Consider the following 22,243-nt stretch of genomic DNA (forward strand, 5'->3'; position numbering starts at 1 on the left):
ATTATATGGTGCTCAATTTCAATACAGATATTAACATTTGTCACGAGGTTTCAGATATTTGTTTTGGAGTTAATATTAGCATCTTCTCCCCTTTTTCCTCTCTGCTATTCTCTTGGAATTAGATATTAGCGATTTTAATAATGATCCATATATTATAGTATTCAAATATTAGCATTTTTTGTAACAATTCCTTTTTCAACATTTTTTTAAAACTGAGATTTAGATATAAACATTTTACTTTTTTATGCATGGACTCAAATGTAGCTTTTTTTTAAAATTTACATTGGAATCCAGATATTTGCATTAATGCTAGGTTTTAGATATTAGCAATTTATTTTATACAATTTTTTGCTTTTTTTTTGTTACCACCTGGTCAGTGTGAACACTCCAGCCATTGAAACGTCTGAAAACGCGCAAAAAGCTTAAGAAACACGGTCAGATTGCGCGGTTGCGAATGAGCTAGGTGAGCTAATTTCTACATTCCAGACTGAATCCGCATCCTGGTAAAGAGCAAAACTATTCCCGGCGAGGCCTTCGAGGGGTTTTTGCTTCACTCGTCACCAGCGGCAGCAGAAGTCAGAGAAACGTTCAAAACATAACGAAACACACACCTCAGGTATCAAAGCTAATCTGATCTTCAGCAGTTGGGTTCAGGATCACACAGTCAGACCCCACTCTTCCTCCTCCTCCTCCTCCTCCTCCTCCTCCTCACCTGTAAATAGCCCAAAAAGATGGAGTTACACCTCTCCTCCAAACAGGAGCAACACAATCAGTGTTTACTTTGCCATGATCTTTTTCTTTTTCTCCTCAAATATGTGTAAATGTGCCCGTTGGGATCTGTGTTTAGCACTCAAATACTAGTTCTGCATTGGATATAAAAACTGTGACGTAACATCTTGGATGACGTGTGGTGGGAGGGATGATGTGACGTATACATTTGAAAATGTGACTTTAAAAACAAAAAAAAAAAAAAGACAAAGTTGGTTTTTATTGTTTGTTTGTTTCTTTTTTTTAATCAGTTTTAGGCAGCTTGTGGTTGGGTAACAATTATTTTACGGATCATGTTTGTGCTTATTTTCTCCACGCTCAGCCGAATGAGTGTCCGGCGTGAGCCAAGGACACTTTCTCTTGTTTGTCCCCCCCTTCCTCCTTCTCCTCCTCCTCCTCCTCCTCATGCCTCAGACTGTTTTTGGACGTTTACACTCTGAAATCAAACAAGTCAGGAATTTTCATACGTTTATTTTATAACCAGATATTGTTTAGTGGTCACGAACGGGATTCTTCACTGGTTAGACGATCCTCAGAAAACACTGAAGAAAGACGACATTTTTGACCTGGGATGAGATGAAGCATGTCAGTATCGTCCATGTGTGCAGCTGTCTATTCTGTAGAAAAAAAAAGAAGAAAAAAAAAAGGACTATATTGCCATGTGTGTTATGTTTGATAAATATACGTGCTTTGCCGCCAGGTTGATGTAAAGGCAAACTTGAGTTTCCTATAAGACGATGCGTGTCAGGGTGTTGTTGTTTCCTCGTTATTTGCATGAAGGAGACATGACTGTGTCTTTGCAGTTTTTCAGGTGATGTGTAGTCAATTGTACTGACAACTATGGTAGGCGGTGTTTGCCCCCCCCCCCCCCCCCCCCTTACCCCCCACACCCCCACTCTTTTCTAAAACAAACTCCATTGTACTTTGATGGCATTGTAGTCCCTGTAGGTGTTTCATTATGCTTTGATTTTTTTTTTTTTTAAGTTGGAAATAGTTCTATGACTCCTATATAGTGATGATTTTTGTAACCTTCTCTAGTAAAACCGATATTTTTTATTATCGTGACCCACTTGTCTCTTGCGTCGTTCTTGACTTTGTCATTTCATAAGATTTCATCCACAAAATTGCATTTTGGCAAGAATCTCGATATTCACATTTTATCAAGTAATGTAATCATAATTTAGATTTTAGCATTGTTTTAATTAATCTGATAATATTCTTTGCGGAGATATTAGTACTTACTTTTTACAAAGATTTCTCGGTTAACATTATTTTGTGAGAGTTCAAAAACTAGCCTGAGGATTCCAATCACAGCATTTTGTTTTACATGGACTCAAAAATGAGCATTTGTACAATACAGATATGGGACCAATTAGCATTAGAAAACACCAGTGTTTTGTCTGCTCTCAAGAAGAACAAGCATATGTACATTTTCATCCTCACGTGTGTCAAGATAAACCCGTGTAAGCCAGGATTTCCGTATGGACTATTATAAAGAAACCTCCTATTGGCTTCCATTGTTGTGCAGATGATACACAAATCTATTGATCTATGACACCAGATGATACTGATCAACATATAAAATTAGCTGATCCATAATTGTCGGATTGTTATTCTTGTTTGGCCCAAAATACTCAGTACTACTGTGAGGAACCTGGCAGAATCTTTGCTCATGTGGACTAGTTATTCTTTCTTTACAAAAGTGACTAATACATTAATGCATTGAATTTGAAATTAAATTGAATTACTGCCACAAGATGGTGTATTCAGCCACACACTTTTGTCTGCCCTCAGTTTAGCAGCGTTTAGCAGAGAGCCAAATCAGTGACAGACTGCACAGCACAGTAATTGAACCAATGCAGTTAAGTGCATCTTTTACTATCTTACATGCGATGTTCTGCTCCATGACAACCAGGCCATGTGGTTGACATGTGAGAAATAAATATTTTAAGTTGGATAAACAAAGAAAAAAGTAAGAAGCGTGGGAAATGATCAATTTAATTAGGTAAATAAAGATTAGGAAACAGATGGGACTCACGGACAGGTCTGAAGATTTACAGTCCTGGATCTGGTTCAGCTCCTGATTCGGGTCCTGGAGACTTTCTCAGCACCTTCACCTGCTCGCGTCACATTCCGGTATGTTGGTTCAGCCAGGTGAACACTGATGGTGGCCCCGCAAGGCCGTCATTCATTAGCATTCAGCACCAGGCTGTGTAGAATGAGCCTTTTGCCTCTTTTCTGATACAGCAGCACCCCCTCTGGTCATATACAGTATTACATCAATCATCCAAACATGAAGGACAGTTAAACGGGTTTTTTTTCTCCAGTTTGATTGAATTCCAGTATGAAACATCATTTTTAAGCCCAACAAGAAGTGATAAAGACACACGGGATGTGAATAACGCCAGTTTATTTTACAGCTTTTCCTCTTTGGATCATTTTTGGGATCGCCTGTAAAAATCATCAACAGCCTCAAAAGTATTTTTTTTGTGTGCATTTGTGTGTCTGTGCTTAAAAAAAATTAATACATTTATTGATCAATGTGAACAACTTACACGATTTCATAAGTCTATTAAAGATGTAAATTCCACCAAAACTTTCACTGACATTGTTCTCAAGAGGCAGACAATCTTATGATTTCTCATGATATAGATAAAATGGAGTGTTCCCATTTGTTTGGGTTTTGTTTTTTTTATAGGTGTGACATACTAATAATTTCACCCAATCCCAGATTGTAAATCTAATATAAAATATGAAAAATTGACCATGAATCATTTATTAAAAAAAAAAAAAAATCAAACACAGCAATTATAGGGGGAAAAAACCTTCAAACTCGACACCTTTTAATTTCAAAATGTGATGAAATAACCAATCAGAACTTATCAAAATGTCTGCGTTTTTCAAAAGAATTTAGCATTTTGCTGCAAGTTGCTCTATTTTATAGTTTCTCATAGAAGATGAAATAGTCAATATTGGAACTATTGAGGTTGGCTGACAGATAATTAATATTTTCAGAAGCTCACATGAGGCCAGAGGAAACATAAACATCATGATGACTTACAGTATTTCTGCCATATCATGCGTGTGAATCCAAAACATGTGATACCACAACATGAGGCCAAGTCCAGGTCCAGCTTATCCGAGGCCAAAGAAGACCGGCAGGATCAGAAGATGCCAGAACAAACACAATAAAGGGTTGGAAGAGCAACAAACTAGAAAAGAAGGTCTGTGCGGGTTTGACACTGCTGATCTGGCATCTGAGTTCAACCGAGGACATCACATGTAGCGTCGCTCTTCCTCTTTCTGCAGTCAAACACAGAGCAGCCCTCATGTGGTGCCTGGCGGTGGTCTGGGCGGTCCGGGTCGTCTGGGTGGTCCGGGTCGTCTGGGTGGTCCGGCTCAGCAGCAGCCGCCCTCGGACTCGCTCTTCCTCTGCAGGTCCACCGTGTTGGCGTGGATGAGGTGATCGTCCCGTTCGCTGGAAGCCAGAATTCGACGAACCGCCTCCTCGAAGGCGGACGTCACGTTAAGCGCGTCCTTGGCGCTGGTCTCAAAGTACGGGTGCCCCCCGTTTTCGCGGCACCACTTCTGAGCGTCCTCGGCCGACACCTGCCGCTCGGCCACGTCCACTTTGTTCCCCAGCACCACGAACGGGAAGCTCTTGGGGTCTTTGACGTCGGCGTAGTAGGTGAACTCCTTCTTCCAGTTGGCCAGGTTGTGGAAGCTCTGCGAGTCGTCCAGGCTGAAGGTGAGCAGGCAGCAGTCGGAGCCGCGGTAGAACGGCGTGCGGAGGCTGCGGAAACGCTCCTGACCCGCCGTGTCCCAGATCTGCAGGGTGACGCGGTGCCCGTCCACGTCCAGTTCCTTGTTGAGGAACTCCACGCCGATGGTGTGGAAGAGGTGCGAGTCGAACTTGTTGGTGACGTAGCGGTTCATGAGCGACGACTTGCCCACGCCGCCGTCGCCCAGCAGGATCACCTTCAGGAACGTGGACTTGGACGTCATGCTGGCGGTGAGTCGGGCTGAAGACAAGAAGAGAGGCCAACCTGAAGGGGGGGGAAAGGAAAACCGTTAAGATGCTGTGTGCGGTTCACATATTAGGAGAAATGTATTTGGGGCAACTACTCTGTATTAAGTTGGGAAAAAAAACCTTAAAACTGATTTTAACAACCAAATTAATCATAAAACACGAAGATAACTTCTAACTTTAAAAGCTTTAAATTGTTAAAATAAGAAATTTGAATAAAATAGTCTTTTACAGTTTGGACATGTCTTGAGAACTGAAGCTGACGTCAAGCTGTATTTGTTTTGCAGGCAGAGAAAAGCAGCCGGTGTGGCACAAGTTGACTGTTTTTTCTACCTTTGGCCTCCAAGACAACTCGGAAACGACACATTTTATTATCAGCGGCCCATAAAAACATGACGATGTTTACACGCGGGATCAAACTTGACCTGAAAGGACCGGATAACCTTATAAAGCCGCCACGACCCGCTCATTACGCTGCCGTTTGTGTTTTGTATTGAGCGGGAAATGATCCGTGCAGCACATCACATGCACTCCGATCACAGGATCACACGTCAGCCCACTGCAGAATGAACCTTCAGCTCACCGTCACATCTGCACACTGGGGTTTGACCAGCAATCTGAGAGAGAGAGATGGAGAGAGAGAGAGAGAGAGAGAGAGAGAGAGTCACATTAGAAGGCCAGGATGTCATTTCTTTTCTGCATCGATGCTTCTTGGTAATAAATCTAATGCCATATTTGTAAGGAACATGCATTTGTGGGATGACCTAAAAAAAAAAAAGAGCAAAGAAGGGACTTTTTAATGACTTTTACTGCTCATCCAACAAATGTATGGTCCTTACATATGTGGCACCATTTTAAAGGAAAATAAACGGGTTTTTTGGGGTTTTTTTTTAAACAAGATTGAATACCATGAAGCGTTCGATGAAGAAATAACTTTCCAAACAGTTTGTGTAAACTCGTTCACTCCCAGCATGCACCCTTCTCGTCACCATCAACTCTCCACCCTTTATGATAGAAAATTCCAAAAACTGTTAGACACTTTTCAGACAATACCACAGCCATGAAATGACAATATGTCCTCTTCATACAATTTGACTTAAAGAATGCTGCATTATTGTTTTAAGCCATGCAGACTCTTCAAATCATCTTAATCCCATTCAGTGCATAAAAATAACGTATTTAACTGAAATATGAGCATTTTTCTTTTCATCTCGGACACCAGCAAAGGTCCATGCACTACAGTGTCACTCAATCCTTCGGGGGTCACAGGATAAATACAGAGATTGTATGCAAAGTGACCAAGTGTGCACGGTTTGAACACACGGTGTAGTGGAGACCGGTCACATGGACCAAACGCCCCGCAGGACTTGAACACACAGAGCTGCTCCTGTCATCTGCTGCAGGGACACATTTCAGAGTAAGGCGCTGGAATGAATGAACACGTATAGTCACACACTCAGAGGTCATGTGCTTCGTCCAGCAGGAGGGTTGTAGCTGATCAGACGGCTGCTCTTTCACCTACTTCCAAAAAACCCCCCCTTTTTTTCTTTTCTTCCTACAAATATGTGACCTAATTTGGTCACATGGTTCAGATGTCACACCTCAGCTGAGAGTGAGGCAACTTTGAACCTGGATGTCAAGCTGAGAGAAAAGCAGGAAAACAGGGAGTTTCAACTTGTTTGTGCTTCAATCTAAACTGTTACTGCCGGTTTATTTGCAGAACATCACATGTACTACTCTTATAAAATATGTGTCATTGCTGCAGAACATAAACCGAATGGCCTTCTGCCGGCTGCACCATTTATTCTGTATCAGGTCTCTATTTTCCAACTTGCTTCAAACTCATTTTTAATTAAAAGCATCCATCAAGGACCTACATGAATTATCCTCCTCAACATAAATCTCAGGGTTTCTAGTTTTACTTGATGCAGTTTCTCAGTTCAAGCCTCTATTTGAATGAGAATCAAGTCAAATTGAAACCTGCAGATCATTGTTGTGGCAGACAGGTTTAAAAACTACTTTTTTAACAGGCAAAATAAACATGCACGTTTGTAAACATGTCTGAATATTACTTTCTACATGTTATTAAATAAGCTCAATCTATTTACATAATAATGGACAGGACAGCTGCTAACGTGTGTCCAATGAAATATAGGACGGACACATGTTTTCTGACACTTTTCAACACATTTTTAAAACTTTCCGTCACTAAATACCTCCAGGTTGTCCGATTATATTCGAGTTGATCACGAAAGTCTCACGTTAATGAATCACGTCCGATAATGGGCACACCCACCAAAACTTTCCGCAACACGAAATAAAACGCAAAAAGTCCCACTTCTGATCGCTCTCATCACTCAGATCAGCTCGAATCCACCGTACCTGTTGATCCCTGCTGTCTGCCGGCCCCCAGAGCTTCGATCTCCCGGTGTTTCCTCCAGCAGGACGCTCACATGGTGCCCCGGTGTCCACCCCGCTGCTGACTGGCCCCGCGGCCGCTGATCGCGCTCATATGACCGGCGGTGACACGCCTCCTGTCAGCGTCCGCTTCCCTGGAAGTCTGCACCAGCTCGGCTGTTTCACATTAAACAGAGTTGACTTTTAAAAACCTGCACGAGAAATGCGCAACATAATGTGGAGTGGGGGCTTGTTTTTATCACGTGGGGTCTCCAAGATGACTGCAGGCAAATCATGTGCACATTGATATTCTAATCTGTCCTCGTCTTTAATGAGTTTCTGCTGGTTTTCTTGTCAGACGCACAACTTTACCACTTCACTCCTTCGAAAACAACAAAGAGGAGACAGACAGCATCTCTGCAGGTTTGTAAGTTTATCTAGTGTGTGTGAAAGAAAGCAACATGGCTGACAGGTTATCAGCCTGGGAAAAGTTCCTGCAGCTTCCTATCTGACAACAGGCTGAGCCCAGTCATGATGGATGAGCTGAGTCATGATGGATGAGCAGAGTCATGACAGATGAGCAGAGTCATGATGGATGACCTGAGTCATGATATCAGAGTCAAGCCATGGTGGCAGAGCTGAGTTATGATGGAGAAGCCAAGTCATGATGGAGGAGCTGAGTCATGGCGGCAGAAGCTGAGTCAATGTGGAAGAAGCTGAGTCATGATGGAGGAGCTGAGTCATGGTGGCAGAAGCTGCGCCATAGTGGCAGAGTTGAGTTATGATGGAGGAGCCAAGTCATGATGGAGGAGCCGAGTCATGATGGAGGAGCCGAGTCATGGTGGTAGAAGCTGAGTCATGGTGGTAGAGTTGAGTTATGATGGAGGAGCCGAGTCATGATGGAGGAGCTGAGTCATGGTGGCAGAAGCTGAGTCAATGTGGAAGAAGCTGAGCCATGATGGAGGAGCTGAGTCATGGTGGCCGAAGCTGCGCCATAGTGGCAGAGTTGAGTTATGATGGAGGAGCCAAGTCATGATGGAGGAGCCGAGTCATGATGGAGGAGCCGAGTCATGGTGGTAGAAGCTGAGTCATGGTGGTAGAGTTGAGTTATGATGGAGGAGCCGAGTCATGGTGGAGGAGCCGAGTCATGATGGAGGAGCCGAGTCATGGTGGTAGAAGCTGAGTCATGGTGGCAGAGTTGAGTTATGATGGAGGAGCCAAGTCATGGTGGTAGAAGCTGAGTCATGGTGGCAGAGTTGAGTCATGATGGAGGAGCCGAGTCATTGTGGTAGAAGCTGAGTCATGGTGGCAGAGTTGAGTTATGATGGAGGAGCCGAGTCATGGTGGTAGAAGCTGAGTCATGATGGAGAAATCAAGTCATGATGGAGGAGCCGAGTCATGGTGGTAGAAGCTGAGTCATGGTGGCAGAGTTGAGTTATGATGGAGGAGCCGAGTCATGGTGACAGAAGCTGAGTCATGATGGAGAAGTCAAGTCATGATGGAGGAGCCGAGTCATGGTGGCAGAAGCTGAGTGATGATGGAGGAGGCGAGTCATGACGGTAGAGCTGAGTCATGGTAGTAGAGCCAAATCATGGTATCAACTCGAGCCGATAAAGTAGAAGTATGATGAAAAACAAATCAGCAAACTTTGAAAATGACACTTTTGCCCTGAAAACCCCACCGTGGGACGTCGCAGTGATGAGACAACGAGTCAGTGTGCCACGTCGGAGTGGAGCATCATGGGATATCTGCCCCCGGGGTCGCTCAGAAAGGCAGATTACTGAACTCACATGCTTCTCTGAGGTCACATGCTTCACGAATGCCACATGTTGCCTTCAATGAATGAGATATTGTCAGAGGAATTCAGGTGACTTTCATACCCACAGTTACTCTGATTACATGCAGCTGGAGGCAAGATGGGCAGATCCAGAGGGGCAGGATCTCGCAATACATTATATATTAAGATTGGAGTAGTGGTATGGTATTAGTAGTAGGCCAACTTCGAGAAAATGATTTCCAACTACTTTAATTCCATAGAAATGATAAATAACTTTTTTTACTCTGCCTTCCTTATGACTCACTCTTTGAATAAATGTTTTAATTTACTCTCCCGCATCACAGCCAGAATGTCACGGGTTCAAACACTAGCCAGGCCTTGCTGTGTGGACGTTGCACGTTTTTCTGTGTGTACTATAATTTCCTCCCACCAATCTAAAAACATGCATGCGAGGTTAATTGGTGATCCCAAATTGCCCCGAGGTGTGAATGGTTGTTTATCTCTATTCATAAGTGAGTTTGGATTTTTTTTTTAAAGAGTTGTGAGCGGTTTTAAAGAGTACGCTGACTTTTCATAAGTGAATGAGTTACACAACTGTGGAACCTTCAGAACAAAGGCCTACAATGAGTTGGGATTTTGGCACAACTAAACAGGACGGACTCGAGGATGTCAGGCTGCCGCCTGATAATGGGCTCATAATGAAGTTTAGCTAAGTTATTGTGATAAAGGAGGAGCCTGACCATGTGTGCTGAGTTTTTGAAGTTTCTTTGCTCGAGCAAAAAGATTAAATCGTGACGTTTTCTTTTGTTTAAGTAAAACATTCCACAATGTGGATGATGCATTAATGTCATGCTGGCTCAGACTTTACCCCAGGAGGAGCATGTTTATAGTGAATAATAATGGGCCCCAAATTTGAACCCTGAGGAACCCCAAAGCATGAGAACTAAAGCCGTTTCCAACTATTCAACCAAATCCTAAGTGGCTTGAGTGATGTACAACAAGAACAATTCTATTCTCGCCATGTCAGTCAGCACTGATAACTATGGCACAAACAAAACTCTGCTGATTGAAGAAAAAGAAGACTTCAGTGGCTTTTACATGGCTCTTCAACAGAAAATGTAAGCGGAAGCTGCGGTAAAGTCTTTAATGAGCTTCTGTAAGCAGATTTAACTGTCAAGGAGAACAGGAAGTGGGAAGTGATTCAGTGAAGAGGTGAAGATGACGAGGCTGCAGTTCCAGTCTGCTGCTGTAAAAGAGCATGACTCAGCGGTTTTGGGGTTTGTGTCCTGGGGTCTTCGTAGAGCACCAACAACTCAACTAAAAATTACATATTTACTGTGTTTTACAATACAATCACTCAACACATTTAAAAAAATAATAATAATAACGATGCTGATAAGAGTGTATCCAGTTACTGTCACGATTCCTGTGATTTGACGGGCATGACGGTGGGATTCAGAGGCATTCCCAGCCGCTGTGGTACCACTGCTGGCCACACCCACTGCAGGTCACGAAGGTCATCGCGTCTTCATCAGGGCCGCCCCGCCTCACCCACGCAGGTAGGAAAAGGGCGCCCCGGGACACGTGCGTCACCGTGCACTCCGACCTGCCGCATCTCTTGCAGCGGATCTTCCGAGTGGGCGTCCCTTCGACTGCCTGAGGAAGCTGGCGCTCGCTCACGCCCCGAGACGAGTACTCCTCCCTCAGCTGCCGGAGCTCCGCGCTCGCCATCTCCTCCGCAGACATCCGGGCGAAGGCGTCGGCGGACAGGGCGCCGCTCAGGAGGCCCCGGCGGAGGTGGCCACTCTTGGGATTCCTCAGGTTGGCCACCTTGCTCCTCACGCAGGCTTTGTACTTGGCCTGGTTGTGGGTGTGGAGCCGGTGGACGTGCTGCTCGACGGCTCCCGCCAGCTCTGCCGCCTTCGCTCCATCGGGAGGTTCTGGCTGGAGGGCGGCGAGGAGGAGCTGCACACATTTGCTTCTCACTGTCGAAGCAGACACACAGTCCGCAGTGGACGGTGCGTCGTCCTTAATGTCGCAGGTTTGTGCCGAATCCTCCCCCTCCTCTGCTGAGGGAACCGCCTTCTTGTATTCTCTCTTCCACTTTGACAGCAAGCTCCTGACCGTCGTCTTCACACTGCGGTCCGAGGACGTTTTCAGGAGTCTGTAAAGCACCGTGACGATGTCTGTGGTTTCCAGCTGCTCCGCCGTGACCGGAGCCCGGTCGAGGTCACCGAGGAGGGTCATGATGCTCCCGTGGCTTCTGTCCACCTTCAGTTTCTGGATCTGAAGGGCGTAGCGGACCAGTTCCTTCGAATCCATGCTAGCTGCAGAGAAAAACAAATGAAGATGAACTGACAAAACACTGTAATCTTTTTAAATGAAGGCCATTGTGACCATTGTCTCTAGGATCTCTGCTGATGCAAAATGAAGCCATGATGCACTGCTCATCATGATGCAACATTAAATTAATCTCAGTATGTGTTTATTTACCTGAGTTCCTTCATGGTTTGAAGCTCCTTCCTGCTACAGGAAACCCGTCTGCATGGGAGCAGCCATGTTGCATGTTCCCTCAGAAGGGAAAGTGCCTGCATTCACCGCTAGATGGAGCTGCAGCCTCACACAATCACACTGCAAATTGGGGAGAGAAAAAAAACGTGCAAACGTGCAATATTTAGATGCAGGAGTCAAATAGGCCCATGTCAGATTTTAAATGTAATTCTTAGTGACGTGAGCATCCCTCTGATCCTGCAGAGTGTGTTTTATGTGTCAAGGTAACTTTTAAGTCACGTCACTGAGGGATTGCTGCTTCGTGCAGGGATTTCTGGGTGTGCATTTGGCTTTTAAGATGGACTGTGCACACAACTCTCATGCATGAGTAGTTTATAGACTGGAGCTCCAGAAGTCCTGCAGCGTCCAAAAGAGTAACGTCTCACACATGATGTGGCAAGTGTGTCAGCTGTGGTGCAATTACATGTTGTGAAAGCCGATGAAGAGGCTCCTGGGGTAATTCATGGTTGGGGAACTGAGAGAAGAAGTGTTTCTGTGCGTCAGGCCCACTGCAGTGGACAGACCAGTTTGCAGGTGGTTGTTATGATGCCCTCAGTGTGTCACAGTTACATGCAAGAAAGTTAAAATAGATGCTCCATGTGCCTGATATGCATCAAGTCAAACCTGGGGGCAAACATTGAGGTTGTTTGACTTTTTTAAAACACACAAAACTGCATTTCCCTTTTTCCACCGTATGGCGTGGACAGAGAGAAATGTTCACAGGCTGTTTTAATGTGTTTTCGTCCAACTTCTCCAAATTAGAGAAGAGACTTCACTAGGAATTGAATTTCACCTCAGATTACCTGTTCAGTCGGCGAGGAAAGCAGTCCGTTGAAATTATACACTTTATTAGTCATGCAGAAATACCTCCATGGCATATAAATAGATGAGCATTATGTAACTTATATATGACATCATCCTCTTAATCTCACATTAAATATTTGCCTATAAGATTCGTGCAGCTTTGGAGGCCCGGAGGGAAAATTGATACAGGCGCTCTTTGCTTAATAGCTTCTGGCTCTCAAGTCTTCAAACTGCAGCTTTTAAAACCTCAAATGCAGGAGAAGGCTTCCAGGAGGCTTTTAACCAACGTTAATGTTTAACTTTTCCTCCTCTGACCTGAAGCTTCAGGAAATGTGCAGCCTGACGTCAGTGTTCAAGGTTTTCTGATTTCAATGCATAATTATAGAGGCACAGGAGGTTTCCCAGTGAGAGAATTGGGTGGGGTCTAGCCGAGGCTTCAGGGAACACAAGACAGAAATGAGAAGCAAAAGCTTGCATTTTCTTTCCAGGTGTTTACCACCACAGGTTCTCTGCGTTTCCTCCTCCAGACACGCAGTGCTGGAATTCCCCAAAACACTCACAGGGGTCCTCAGATCTGATCCAATCACTTCACTGCAGCCTGTTCCTACTGGCAGTCTCCTTATCTGTAGCAATGGAATTTTACCAGCAGACTGCTGCTACGACGGGTCCTCACCGAGAGGTGGCGCTCTCTGCACTGCGCTGGCTTTCCCCTGGACCCTCCATGGGGAAGTGGAGTCCTGCTGTATCACATCCTGCTTTTGTTGTCCCCGCCTCTTGCACAGACCACGCCACCCTTGATGGCATACATGTACAATTTTGTTTTTATCTCTTCGGGGGACTTTCCGTTTACTTGCATTAAATTTCTGCTTTCTTATCAGACCTGAAGCGGGATTACGACATGTCCAATTCAGTCACAGAGCAGATGATTGGTGTCCCTGTGTTATGGACAAGGCCTCTTATTGTGGACGTATCAATATGTACTACACATGCATTTATAGACGATCCCAAACCTTAACCATCATAACTTAGTCGTCTAAACTCAGCAACCTTTGAATGAAATCATATCATGAAACTCAGTGAAATGGTGCTAAATCCTCCATTTTTGGTCCAGACAAGGTGACATGGACCTCGCAAGTGCAGTACACACACACACACACGCACACGCACACGCACACGCACACGCACACGCACACGCACACGCACGCGCACACACACACAACCCCGCCCAGAGCTTGAGAAACCCGGAGGAGGAGGAGGAAGAGGAGTAGGGGGAGGAGGGAGGCTTTCTTGTTAAAATGATCAGTTTCTTCATGGGCAGACATTCATGACAACATGCTAAGTCCCTGCAATCACCCCCCCCCCCCCCCCCGCCACCCAACACACACACACCCCAACACAAGCCAGAACCTGAACACACCCCCACCTCTCCATGTGTAAAACACACACAGCAGCAGGGGGAGGCGGAGCAGTCAGACATAACATGTTTCAAAGTGTCCGTCGATGTAAGACTGTAACACACATTATCAGGAGGCAGGGAGGCTGAGGACACATGCAGCATGCTTTCATTCTGCCGGTTACACAAATAAATCAACATTTCTCGACGAAACGATGTTGTCCAATCGTTCTCTCACACTGATGTGTGCCATTATGAAGACATTGTATCCAGAACTTCTCCTTTAAATCTTGCAAATGTTCACAGAACAGGTGATGTTGCCTCCTGTGGTGGAAAGCACCTGAGAGTCTCAGTCAGTGTGATTTCCGCTCCAACCACAGGTCAGGAAAGTGTTCATTTCGTCTGTAGCGCTGTGTTTCAGACGAGGGTGATTAAAGAGCCCCAGATCCTGTTTGCGCCGGCCCTCCTCCACCGTTACATAATGCATTATTTAGTTTACATTTGTCAGGTAATTTCCACTGAAATTCAACAGAGGTCATTACGCGTGATTCCGATGATGAAGATTTCTGCTTACATTGCTTATTTTGACACGTCTGGGATTCACTAGGCCGCCGCCGCCGCTCCGAGGCTGCGAGAGCGAAATCTGCCTTCGGCGCGGATTTGAGCTGAATGCTCTTGACAGGGGCGTCTACGAGAAAGTGTGTGTGTGTGTGTGTGTGTGTGTGTGTGTGTGTGTGTGTGTGTGTGTGTGTTAGAGGGGGGGGTGCTTGTCCCCTCGCACCCACCCATCATGACCTTGAGGGCGATGGCAGACAGTTGGAGTGGAAGTTGTTCCTCTTCTGTTTTGACTGACAGTCTGCCAGCTTCGCACAGCAGCTCAGCGTTTCTATTTAAGGGCTACAATGGAGACCAAGTGTGAGTGTGTTCAGTGTTCAGTGTTTACTAAGGGTCCCGCTTCGCCTCGGGGCAGGAAGTGACACAAACAAGAAAACCGCAAAAGCTGCGACTGTTATGTCTCGCTGTGGCTGATGATGATAACACTTTCTCTCTGTGACAATAGAAAGTATGCAGAAGGGAGACGTCCATTGGAGCAACGCAACATTTCGTGGTTTGCAGTTCCGAGCTGAAAATATTTGAGTTATTCGCAAGTAAGTTGGCACCGCTCTACAGGCAGTGACCTGAAATAAGAGAAAGCACCGGTATTGATTTAAATCCCCATTGATTCTACACTCCATCCCACTAACACAACTACATCAACTGGACACATGCTTCCACTTATGGAAAATCCTCCACCGGTGGGCCTGCAGTCACAAATGACCACATCCTGTCGTCCGACTCGCTCGTAACGCGATCGTCGGTCGTCCACAGGTGGGGTCGCGCCGCCGCTTGGCGTGGGTCAGCTGTCTGGGGGAAGTTTCCCAAAGATTTCCTCACGCCCAACTCCTGAATATAGAATTACACACATGACCTCCCTCTTTCTTTACACACAGCTGCACAGAGTCCACACACTGTTAAATATCTACCTATATGACGAGGCTTTAACAGGCATGATAAGCACATGGATGATAACAGCTGAAAGGGCCTTTGTTTGCATGGGTGTCGCCCCGTGTGTAAATGCCTACTTTTGCCCTGTGTGACCCAAGATGTCTTCTTAGATATGAAGAACTGAAAGAAAACTTGTATGGTTTATTAAAAAGTTGATGGAACGCCCCCCAAACATCGCCAGAACAGAAAGAATAAACAATTGAAGAACTTTTAAGTCCCAAAAGTGTCTGTCGCTTCTCACAAAGTCCTTCCTCTTGAGACCATGGTTAACCTCTTTTGCATGTTGGGACGTTAAGACGCGACGAAGATGATCCATGTCTGCACGGTTCAGCGATCCAGCAGTCAAACTCATGCAAACTAGTGTTTTTTTCTGTCTGAGAGGACTGAGGCAGTGTTTAAAATGTTCAGTTTGTAGCCCCCCCCCTCCTCTTTTTGGTAATTTCCATTGGATGACTGAGTGAATTCCAGATATCCCACAGTTCAGATTCACGGGCCTCTGGTATGTGTGGCCGGAGAACCCTCCTTCGCCTCCCCCTCGGCTGGCCATCTTGTCTTTGGGCTTCATTTCCTGCCCCTCACCTTCGTCTCCAGTCTTTCTGCTCCTCCTCATCACTGCGCCTCTCTTCCCTCCCTGCAGATTTGACATTCCTCCTCTGCCCCCCCCCCCCCCTCCCCTTGGCGCCTGTCCTCCTCTCCGGCCGTCTGACGGTTGGAGGCTCGCAGAATCCAAACTGCTCAGCCGCAGGGGGACATATTGTATGAGGGACGAGGTGTGTTTTACACACACGAACTGTGTAAGTGTTGTTTTCATGTGCGGAACAGACAGAATCCTGATGGGTCATGTGGGAAAGGCATCAGAGCAAACAGAGAGCGTCGTCATCGCCTCTCTCTCTCTCAGAGTATTTAACAAAAGGAATGCACACAAACACACACACAGTTAAGAGGCAGCAGGCAGCAGATAAGATGGGAAAAAAAGATGCAATCCCACCATCAGTTTTGTGGTTTGAGCTGATGAAAAACACTGTAAAATCGATGCTTGTCTATTAGGTTCATCTAAGAAATCAAAGATCCTCAAGGATCTGGATTGGGGTCCATAAGATAATTTTTCTCTTCTGTTCATCTTTTCTTCAGGAATAGAGTTATAAATATTGGTTTCTTCTTTGGTTGTCATTTAATGCTCATATAAACGATGTGAACAAAACCTCTTTCCTCATAGGAACAGTGTAAAGATATGACCAATTCTGTAATTTAAGGATGCTCATGGTTCAGATCGCAGCAGCTCATGTTCTGACAGAAGAGGGTAAAAATAATAACGGTACCATAAATTTGAGGAAGTCAATATACGAGCTGATCTTTCTTAGAAAGCAGGCGTCTTATGAGTTGAGGGTTCAAGTAAAATCCAAATTCCACAAGCCGAGGCTCCACAAACCATCAGTAATGCCATTAAAAGCTGATTTAATTAACTTCAGGCCACTTACCGGTAAACACTTTTATCTGATTGGCTTTATTATTTTGAAATAACAATCAGATCTGAAGACGTGGTTTTAGCCTGTTTATGATCCAATCGTAGTCCATGTAAACAGAACGTCAGGTTACATTTTAGGTCCTAAATTCTCTTTGCATTTCTATAGAAAGTCTTGGCTTATTAGATGTTTTGCATTTTCCTCTGACCACAGGCTGAACGGAGATATCTTCATCTTCTCTGTCCGGTTGGGGAGAAGTAAAGCCATGCAGAGCCTCTCGCCTGGCTGTAATATTTCTTAGAAAAGCTCAAACAAATCCGCTGTCAGACCTTAGCTTGGAGGGATTTTTACATATTTTTTTTTACTTAAAATCTGATTTCATTTTCTCAGGCTCAGTAGTTAAACTCTATGACAGATTCCTTGAAGAAATAACTGAATAAGTGCTTCATTTGATAATGATAAAAAAAAGAAGCATTATTGCAGTGAAGAGGCCTTCAAACATGCCCCGTATAAACACACACCCTGAAACTCCTCCAACTGCAGACATTTGATGACTGGCTGTCTGAAATCCCAGTGCCTCCTTCAACCCTGTTATTTCTGCAGATGTTTAACCCATGAACTTCTGAACATGTGGACTCTGCGCTGGACCTGACAGACGGAGGCGTCGGCCGCCGAATCCCATCTGTGGCTCAAAACCCTGTGCGGAGGATGAAAGCCTCTCCGTCAATGAGGCTGGCACAATAAAAGCACACATGCATTCTGTGAGTGGCGACGTGTGGAGACGGAGCACAGGTCACCCCCGTGGCTTTGAACTGGAGTGCTTCAACTACTTGGGCGATCGGCGGTGAACCACAACACTGCAGCTCACTTCCTCTCTCCGTCGCGCTCGTCTCGTCCCAAAAGAGGAACTTTAAAGTCACAAACACACACCGTGTTCAGGGCTCAGCGCTTTGAGGAAGTAGCCTCGAACAGGAAGGTGGCGTTGAGACATGCAGACTCTCAATGAAGCTTGTTTTACCAAAATAACGCTAAAACAAGGCTAAAAACGGTGTTTTAAGAATTCTATGCTGACTATGCATGACAGATAATTTGACTAATGTCTTGCACAAATATGACTTTGCTGCTCAAGTTATGATCACGTGACTCATGACTTTCAGACCTGCTCAGGAAGCCAACATAAACAAAATGCATCAAACATCTTTAAATAGTAATTTATGTCGATTCGATGCCTCCATATGTTTAAGGGTGTGTCATTAAAGGGTCAGACTATAAATAACCGTACACAATTTGAGTGTAAAACCATACCTACGCTGACATATGTTACCATCATTAATCATTGTCACTACAATAACCAAGCTTCTTAACCTTCGGAGTGTCTCTGCGCAACAATCTTTTACATAGATCAATCCTTCTTCTGAAGATCAATTTTAACAATCACATCCCCACAGCTTCTGTAAAAAGGAATCCGGATTTATGTTCAAGCCTCTTTTCAACCCAAAGGCGATGTCAGCCGTTGACGTCGTTCGTGAGAGTTTGTAAGTTACCATTTTAGGCTGTGTAAATAAAGCCAACAAGGTGCGGTGAGTGGTGGGTTAATGGTGTGTGCTCTGATACCGACAGTCTGTGAAACGCAGCAGCTGCGGCCAGCGGTGAAAAAGGGGAAATGTTTTCAGTGCAAAGGTTCAAGATCTGGTCCTGGCTGCCTGCATGCAGTTACATAACAACGAGCATGTGAAAGAAAGAAAAGGCAAATGGAAAAAAAACTGAAAAAACCCCCAAAAAAACCAAGGGAATGATCGAGGAGGGAGGAGGGAAAGAAACCAGATGATGTCATCTCGCATTTTATAGTAAAAGTAGAGGATCAAGTCAGCAGAGCAAACACACGTTTCCCCCTTTTCCCTCCTTCCAGTCTGATGACGAGATGCTGAAGGACTGCAACAATGCAGGCCTCCAATTTCAGCAGATGTGGCAAACGGGCCTTATTTGGCGTCATAGGCAGAAAAAAAAAAAAAAAAAAAAAAAAGGAAGGAAGGAGACGACGAGGGCCAAAATTCCACATCAGGTTTTTATCAAACGGCTTTCAAGCTCAGCGTGAAATTCTCCTTCAAACGCCGAACAACAATATCTGCAGGCTATCAAACCTTTCTAAGGCCTTGCAGCCTTTTCCTGAGATCCACTCCTCCTTCACTGTAGTGATCAAATGATACGGTGATCACAAGAGGATTAATGGTTTTAAACTGGAAAAAAAAAAGAGAAAAACCCACCACCCGAGCTCATCTCACAGCTCATGTATTGCTTTCTTTGTGTGCCGGCGAGTCCCAGGCCTGACCTCAGAGCACAAACAGTTCATTTTGACACATAAAGACACATTCAGCCGCTCACATCTGACAAAACAACCAACAGGAAGCTCAACAGACACCTCCTTGTCTGCTCTGTGCACGCCGTTTTCACAAATAGCCACCCCCGCTGTTATCAAGCCTGGGTCACACTTCCTGCCTTTCTGCTTTTCCAATCCGCGCAAGGGGTTCTGGGTAACAACTGGCCCCGCCCACCCATTTTCAGCAGCGGGAAGTCAGCGCTCCCACTTCCTCCTCAGTGAGGACGAATGCAGAAGTGTGGAGGGTTCGAAACAGGAGAAATGTCGCTATCAGTTCTCATTCTGAACGTCTTCATCATCCTCTTCCTCTCTCTTATCAGAATCCACAAGAGAGCCGCCAACATCTTGGCAGACCAATGGCGTCCACCTTTGGCGGCAAAGAACCAGCGTTATCCTTCTTTTATGAACCCTTTATGGAGGTTAAATTGCTTGTGGGTTCTCTGACCTCCACAGGCAGTAATTAGAGTGTCTTGACAACAGAACAAAACAAACGGGCATTAAATGAGGCGAGCTGAGACGTTTGTCTGTAGAAACAGGGAGATGTCACCCCTCCAGTGCTGGGGTGACGCTGCAGAGTTGATCCCATTCTGACTAAAACCATGTCTAAAATTGGTCACATGCCACCAACCTATCACTGAGTAAACACAGACATTATTACCTGCAGGTGCAAAGTCACTAATTAACCTGAGACGTGTTGTAGGACTGTTATGTATCGGTCACCCGGCGCCATTAAGATCCAAGGACACTTCCTCACAGGTGGATTCTGGCCTCAGTCCTGCTGAAACCCATGACTTGCTGTGTCCCAACACAAAACTGTGGCGCCGCTTGGTGACTCTCCAGGCTCGTGCCCTCGCCTTAACAGACACACCGTCCCTCCCACATATCCCCAAACAATGGCTGCTCTCTGCACCAAAACACAGCGGCTGTTCAGCTCAGGATTGTGTGGCAGAGGGGAAGAGAGGAAAAAAAAAACCCTCTTGATGTGGAAACACATTGTGCCGGTAAATGGGCAGGTTATCTGGCTGGTTTCAGTGTAACAGAGGGAGGGGCGGCCCACATTCCCCAGAGCTGACCTCATGCATGAAAACCTTCATGCCCGCTCTGAAAGGCAAAAAGTGGGCATGCACACCGAGGACCTGCTCCAGGCTGAGGAAATTCATGAGCTGAGGCGACATTTGTACATTAAAGATCATCAGAACAGCTCTGAAATGTTTGTGGGTTTTTTTTTTTTTTTTTTTTTTTTTTTTTTAGAGGCATCTCTGGGGCAGAAGCAGACGCTATCACAGCATTGATAACCACTGATAAGAACATTCCTGCACAGGAAATGGGATCAAGTTCACTTGTGTCCAAATATGGGTGCATGCTGCCACTTGGCAAAAGGTGAGGTCCATAAACACACACACAAACATGAGCGAAAGGAGGGCAGACGTTTGACCGCAGGTGGAGCCTCGGTTCTGAACACCGACGGGGACTTGGTGGGTCTTGGTGCTGCACCTGCTGTGCAGCTCCTTGTCCTGAACAAAGACGCGCTCGCAAATATTTCCTCGGGTGCCGAGAAGTCTTATGCATATTCATTCGGTCCATCTCACTTTACCTGACATGGGTCGATTGGTCGGTGGGCACACACACACACACACACACACACACACACACACACACACACACACACACACACACACGCTCACAAAATGAACAACAAAGGCCGCTAATGAGCAGGAATGCTCACAGATCAGTGAAACAGCATGGCAGCTGGCGCAGCAGGGGGGGTGTTCTCCTATTGGTCGGCTGTTGTCCGAAGCTAACGGACCCCCCCCCCCCCGCCTCCTACTCAGTCAGACAAAGACATGCCTGGCTTTTCCCGCCATGTTTCTTCAGACTGTACAGTGAGGGACGGGAAGAAAGGGAAGAGGGAGCAGAAGGGACTGAGTAAACGGGCACAGATGAGAAACTTTCAACCACAATGGCTTCAGCCACTTCTCAGACAAAAGATAAAAAACGGGAATGCGTCAGAAAGAGTGAGTCACTCTTTTAAAGCAGTTTAAATTCTATTCCACTCAAGTGAATGACAAACCTTGACATTAAAACCTGTTGCATTTGTTGTGCGATTGAGAGACGGTGGCAGCGACTGAACCAAAAGTGAGGAAGTGGAGCTTCTCACTGGGACCAAGTGAAAGTGACAGGGTGAGGACTGAACAGGCTCGAGGGACGGCTCAGATTTCTTGGAACAGTGCGAGATAGATCACATCACATGGTTTTATCGTGGATAGAAATGGCAGCAAAGCGGCTGCCCAGCAGGAGAAACCGTGGTGACCCTCGCCCCAAGAAGAGGTCACCTCTGAACGTTATAGCAACCAGGAGGGAGACCTTCAATGATAGGACCAATACCAACATAGCTGCTGCCAGACTGGAACGAATCGAGACGATCCAGACTTCAGGACTTGCCTCCAGCTGGGGGTGTACGTGCACGGCCAGCTCCGAGGAGACCTGGCGAATTCATATTAGCTACTGTTCATGGAAGCTTCATGAAATATCATTTTATGGGGTCCAATTACCAGCGTGAACTGCTCCTTATAAAGTCACTTACATGCCCTTTCTCAGCCAAACTCCTTTCTCTATGCTTGTACTATTGGCGTTCAAAGTGTGGGTTGTTCAACCAGAAACTTCCATTTGCTATGAGACGAATCTTGTGGGATGAGAAGTCGGGGGCAAAATGTGGTTTTGGCTCGGTGGGGGAGGAGGAGAGTCCCTCAAACTGTTTCTAAACTCAGTGATCCACACAAACTTCCTGTTGTTGTCAACTTGTGTGGCTCCTTCCAACCAGGATGTTGGAAGTTAAACCAACTTATCAAACGACGGCGACTTGAGCTGGGTTAACAGATCACTTCCTGTTTTGTTTTTTTGTGGGATCATATTGTTGAACATTTGAAGGCTGGTTCCTGTTGTGTTGTTGAAAGTTTCCTTTCAGTAAACACTTTACTGAGACGAAACCGCCGGCCTCTCGCTCTAAATGCATGAGAGTTATGGAAATGTACAAGCTACGGTCTGACGGCTTCATACGACACAGCATGTGCATCGTTTCGCTATGCGTTGTGAAGATACAGCCATGAAAACAGGCTTGACGATCCCATTGCTGCATCATAAA

At 45.5% G+C, this 22,243-nt stretch overlaps 2 protein-coding genes across 2 annotated transcripts; both read right to left on the reverse strand.

Moving 5' to 3' along the window:
* Positions 1 to 4,167: 4,167 nt before the first annotated feature.
* Positions 4,168 to 5,477, reverse strand: LOC308147797 (ras-related protein Rab-9A-like; the record flags this gene model as incomplete). The annotated part of the gene is made up of 2 exons (XM_080520130.1): positions 5,379 to 5,477; positions 4,168 to 4,814 (listed from the first exon to the last, which is right to left on the reverse strand). Exon 2 carries the CDS (start codon positions 4,771 to 4,773, stop codon positions 4,168 to 4,170), a length of 606 nt encoding a protein of 201 aa, XP_080376256.1. The 5' UTR covers positions 4,774 to 4,814; positions 5,379 to 5,477.
* Positions 5,478 to 10,291: 4,814 nt separating this feature from the next.
* tceanc (transcription elongation factor A N-terminal and central domain containing) lies at positions 10,292 to 11,291 on the reverse strand (the record flags this gene model as incomplete). The annotated part of the gene is made up of 1 exon (XM_080519922.1): positions 10,292 to 11,291. The coding sequence occupies one exon, from the start codon at positions 11,289 to 11,291 to the stop codon at positions 10,425 to 10,427; it is 867 nt and encodes a 288-aa protein (XP_080376048.1). The 3' UTR covers positions 10,292 to 10,424.
* Between the last annotated feature and the right edge of the window lie 10,952 nt (positions 11,292 to 22,243).

Source organism: Blennius ocellaris, assembly GCF_963422515.1.
Source record: "Blennius ocellaris genome assembly, chromosome: 24".
NCBI lineage: Eukaryota > Metazoa > Chordata > Actinopteri > Blenniiformes > Blenniidae > Blennius > Blennius ocellaris.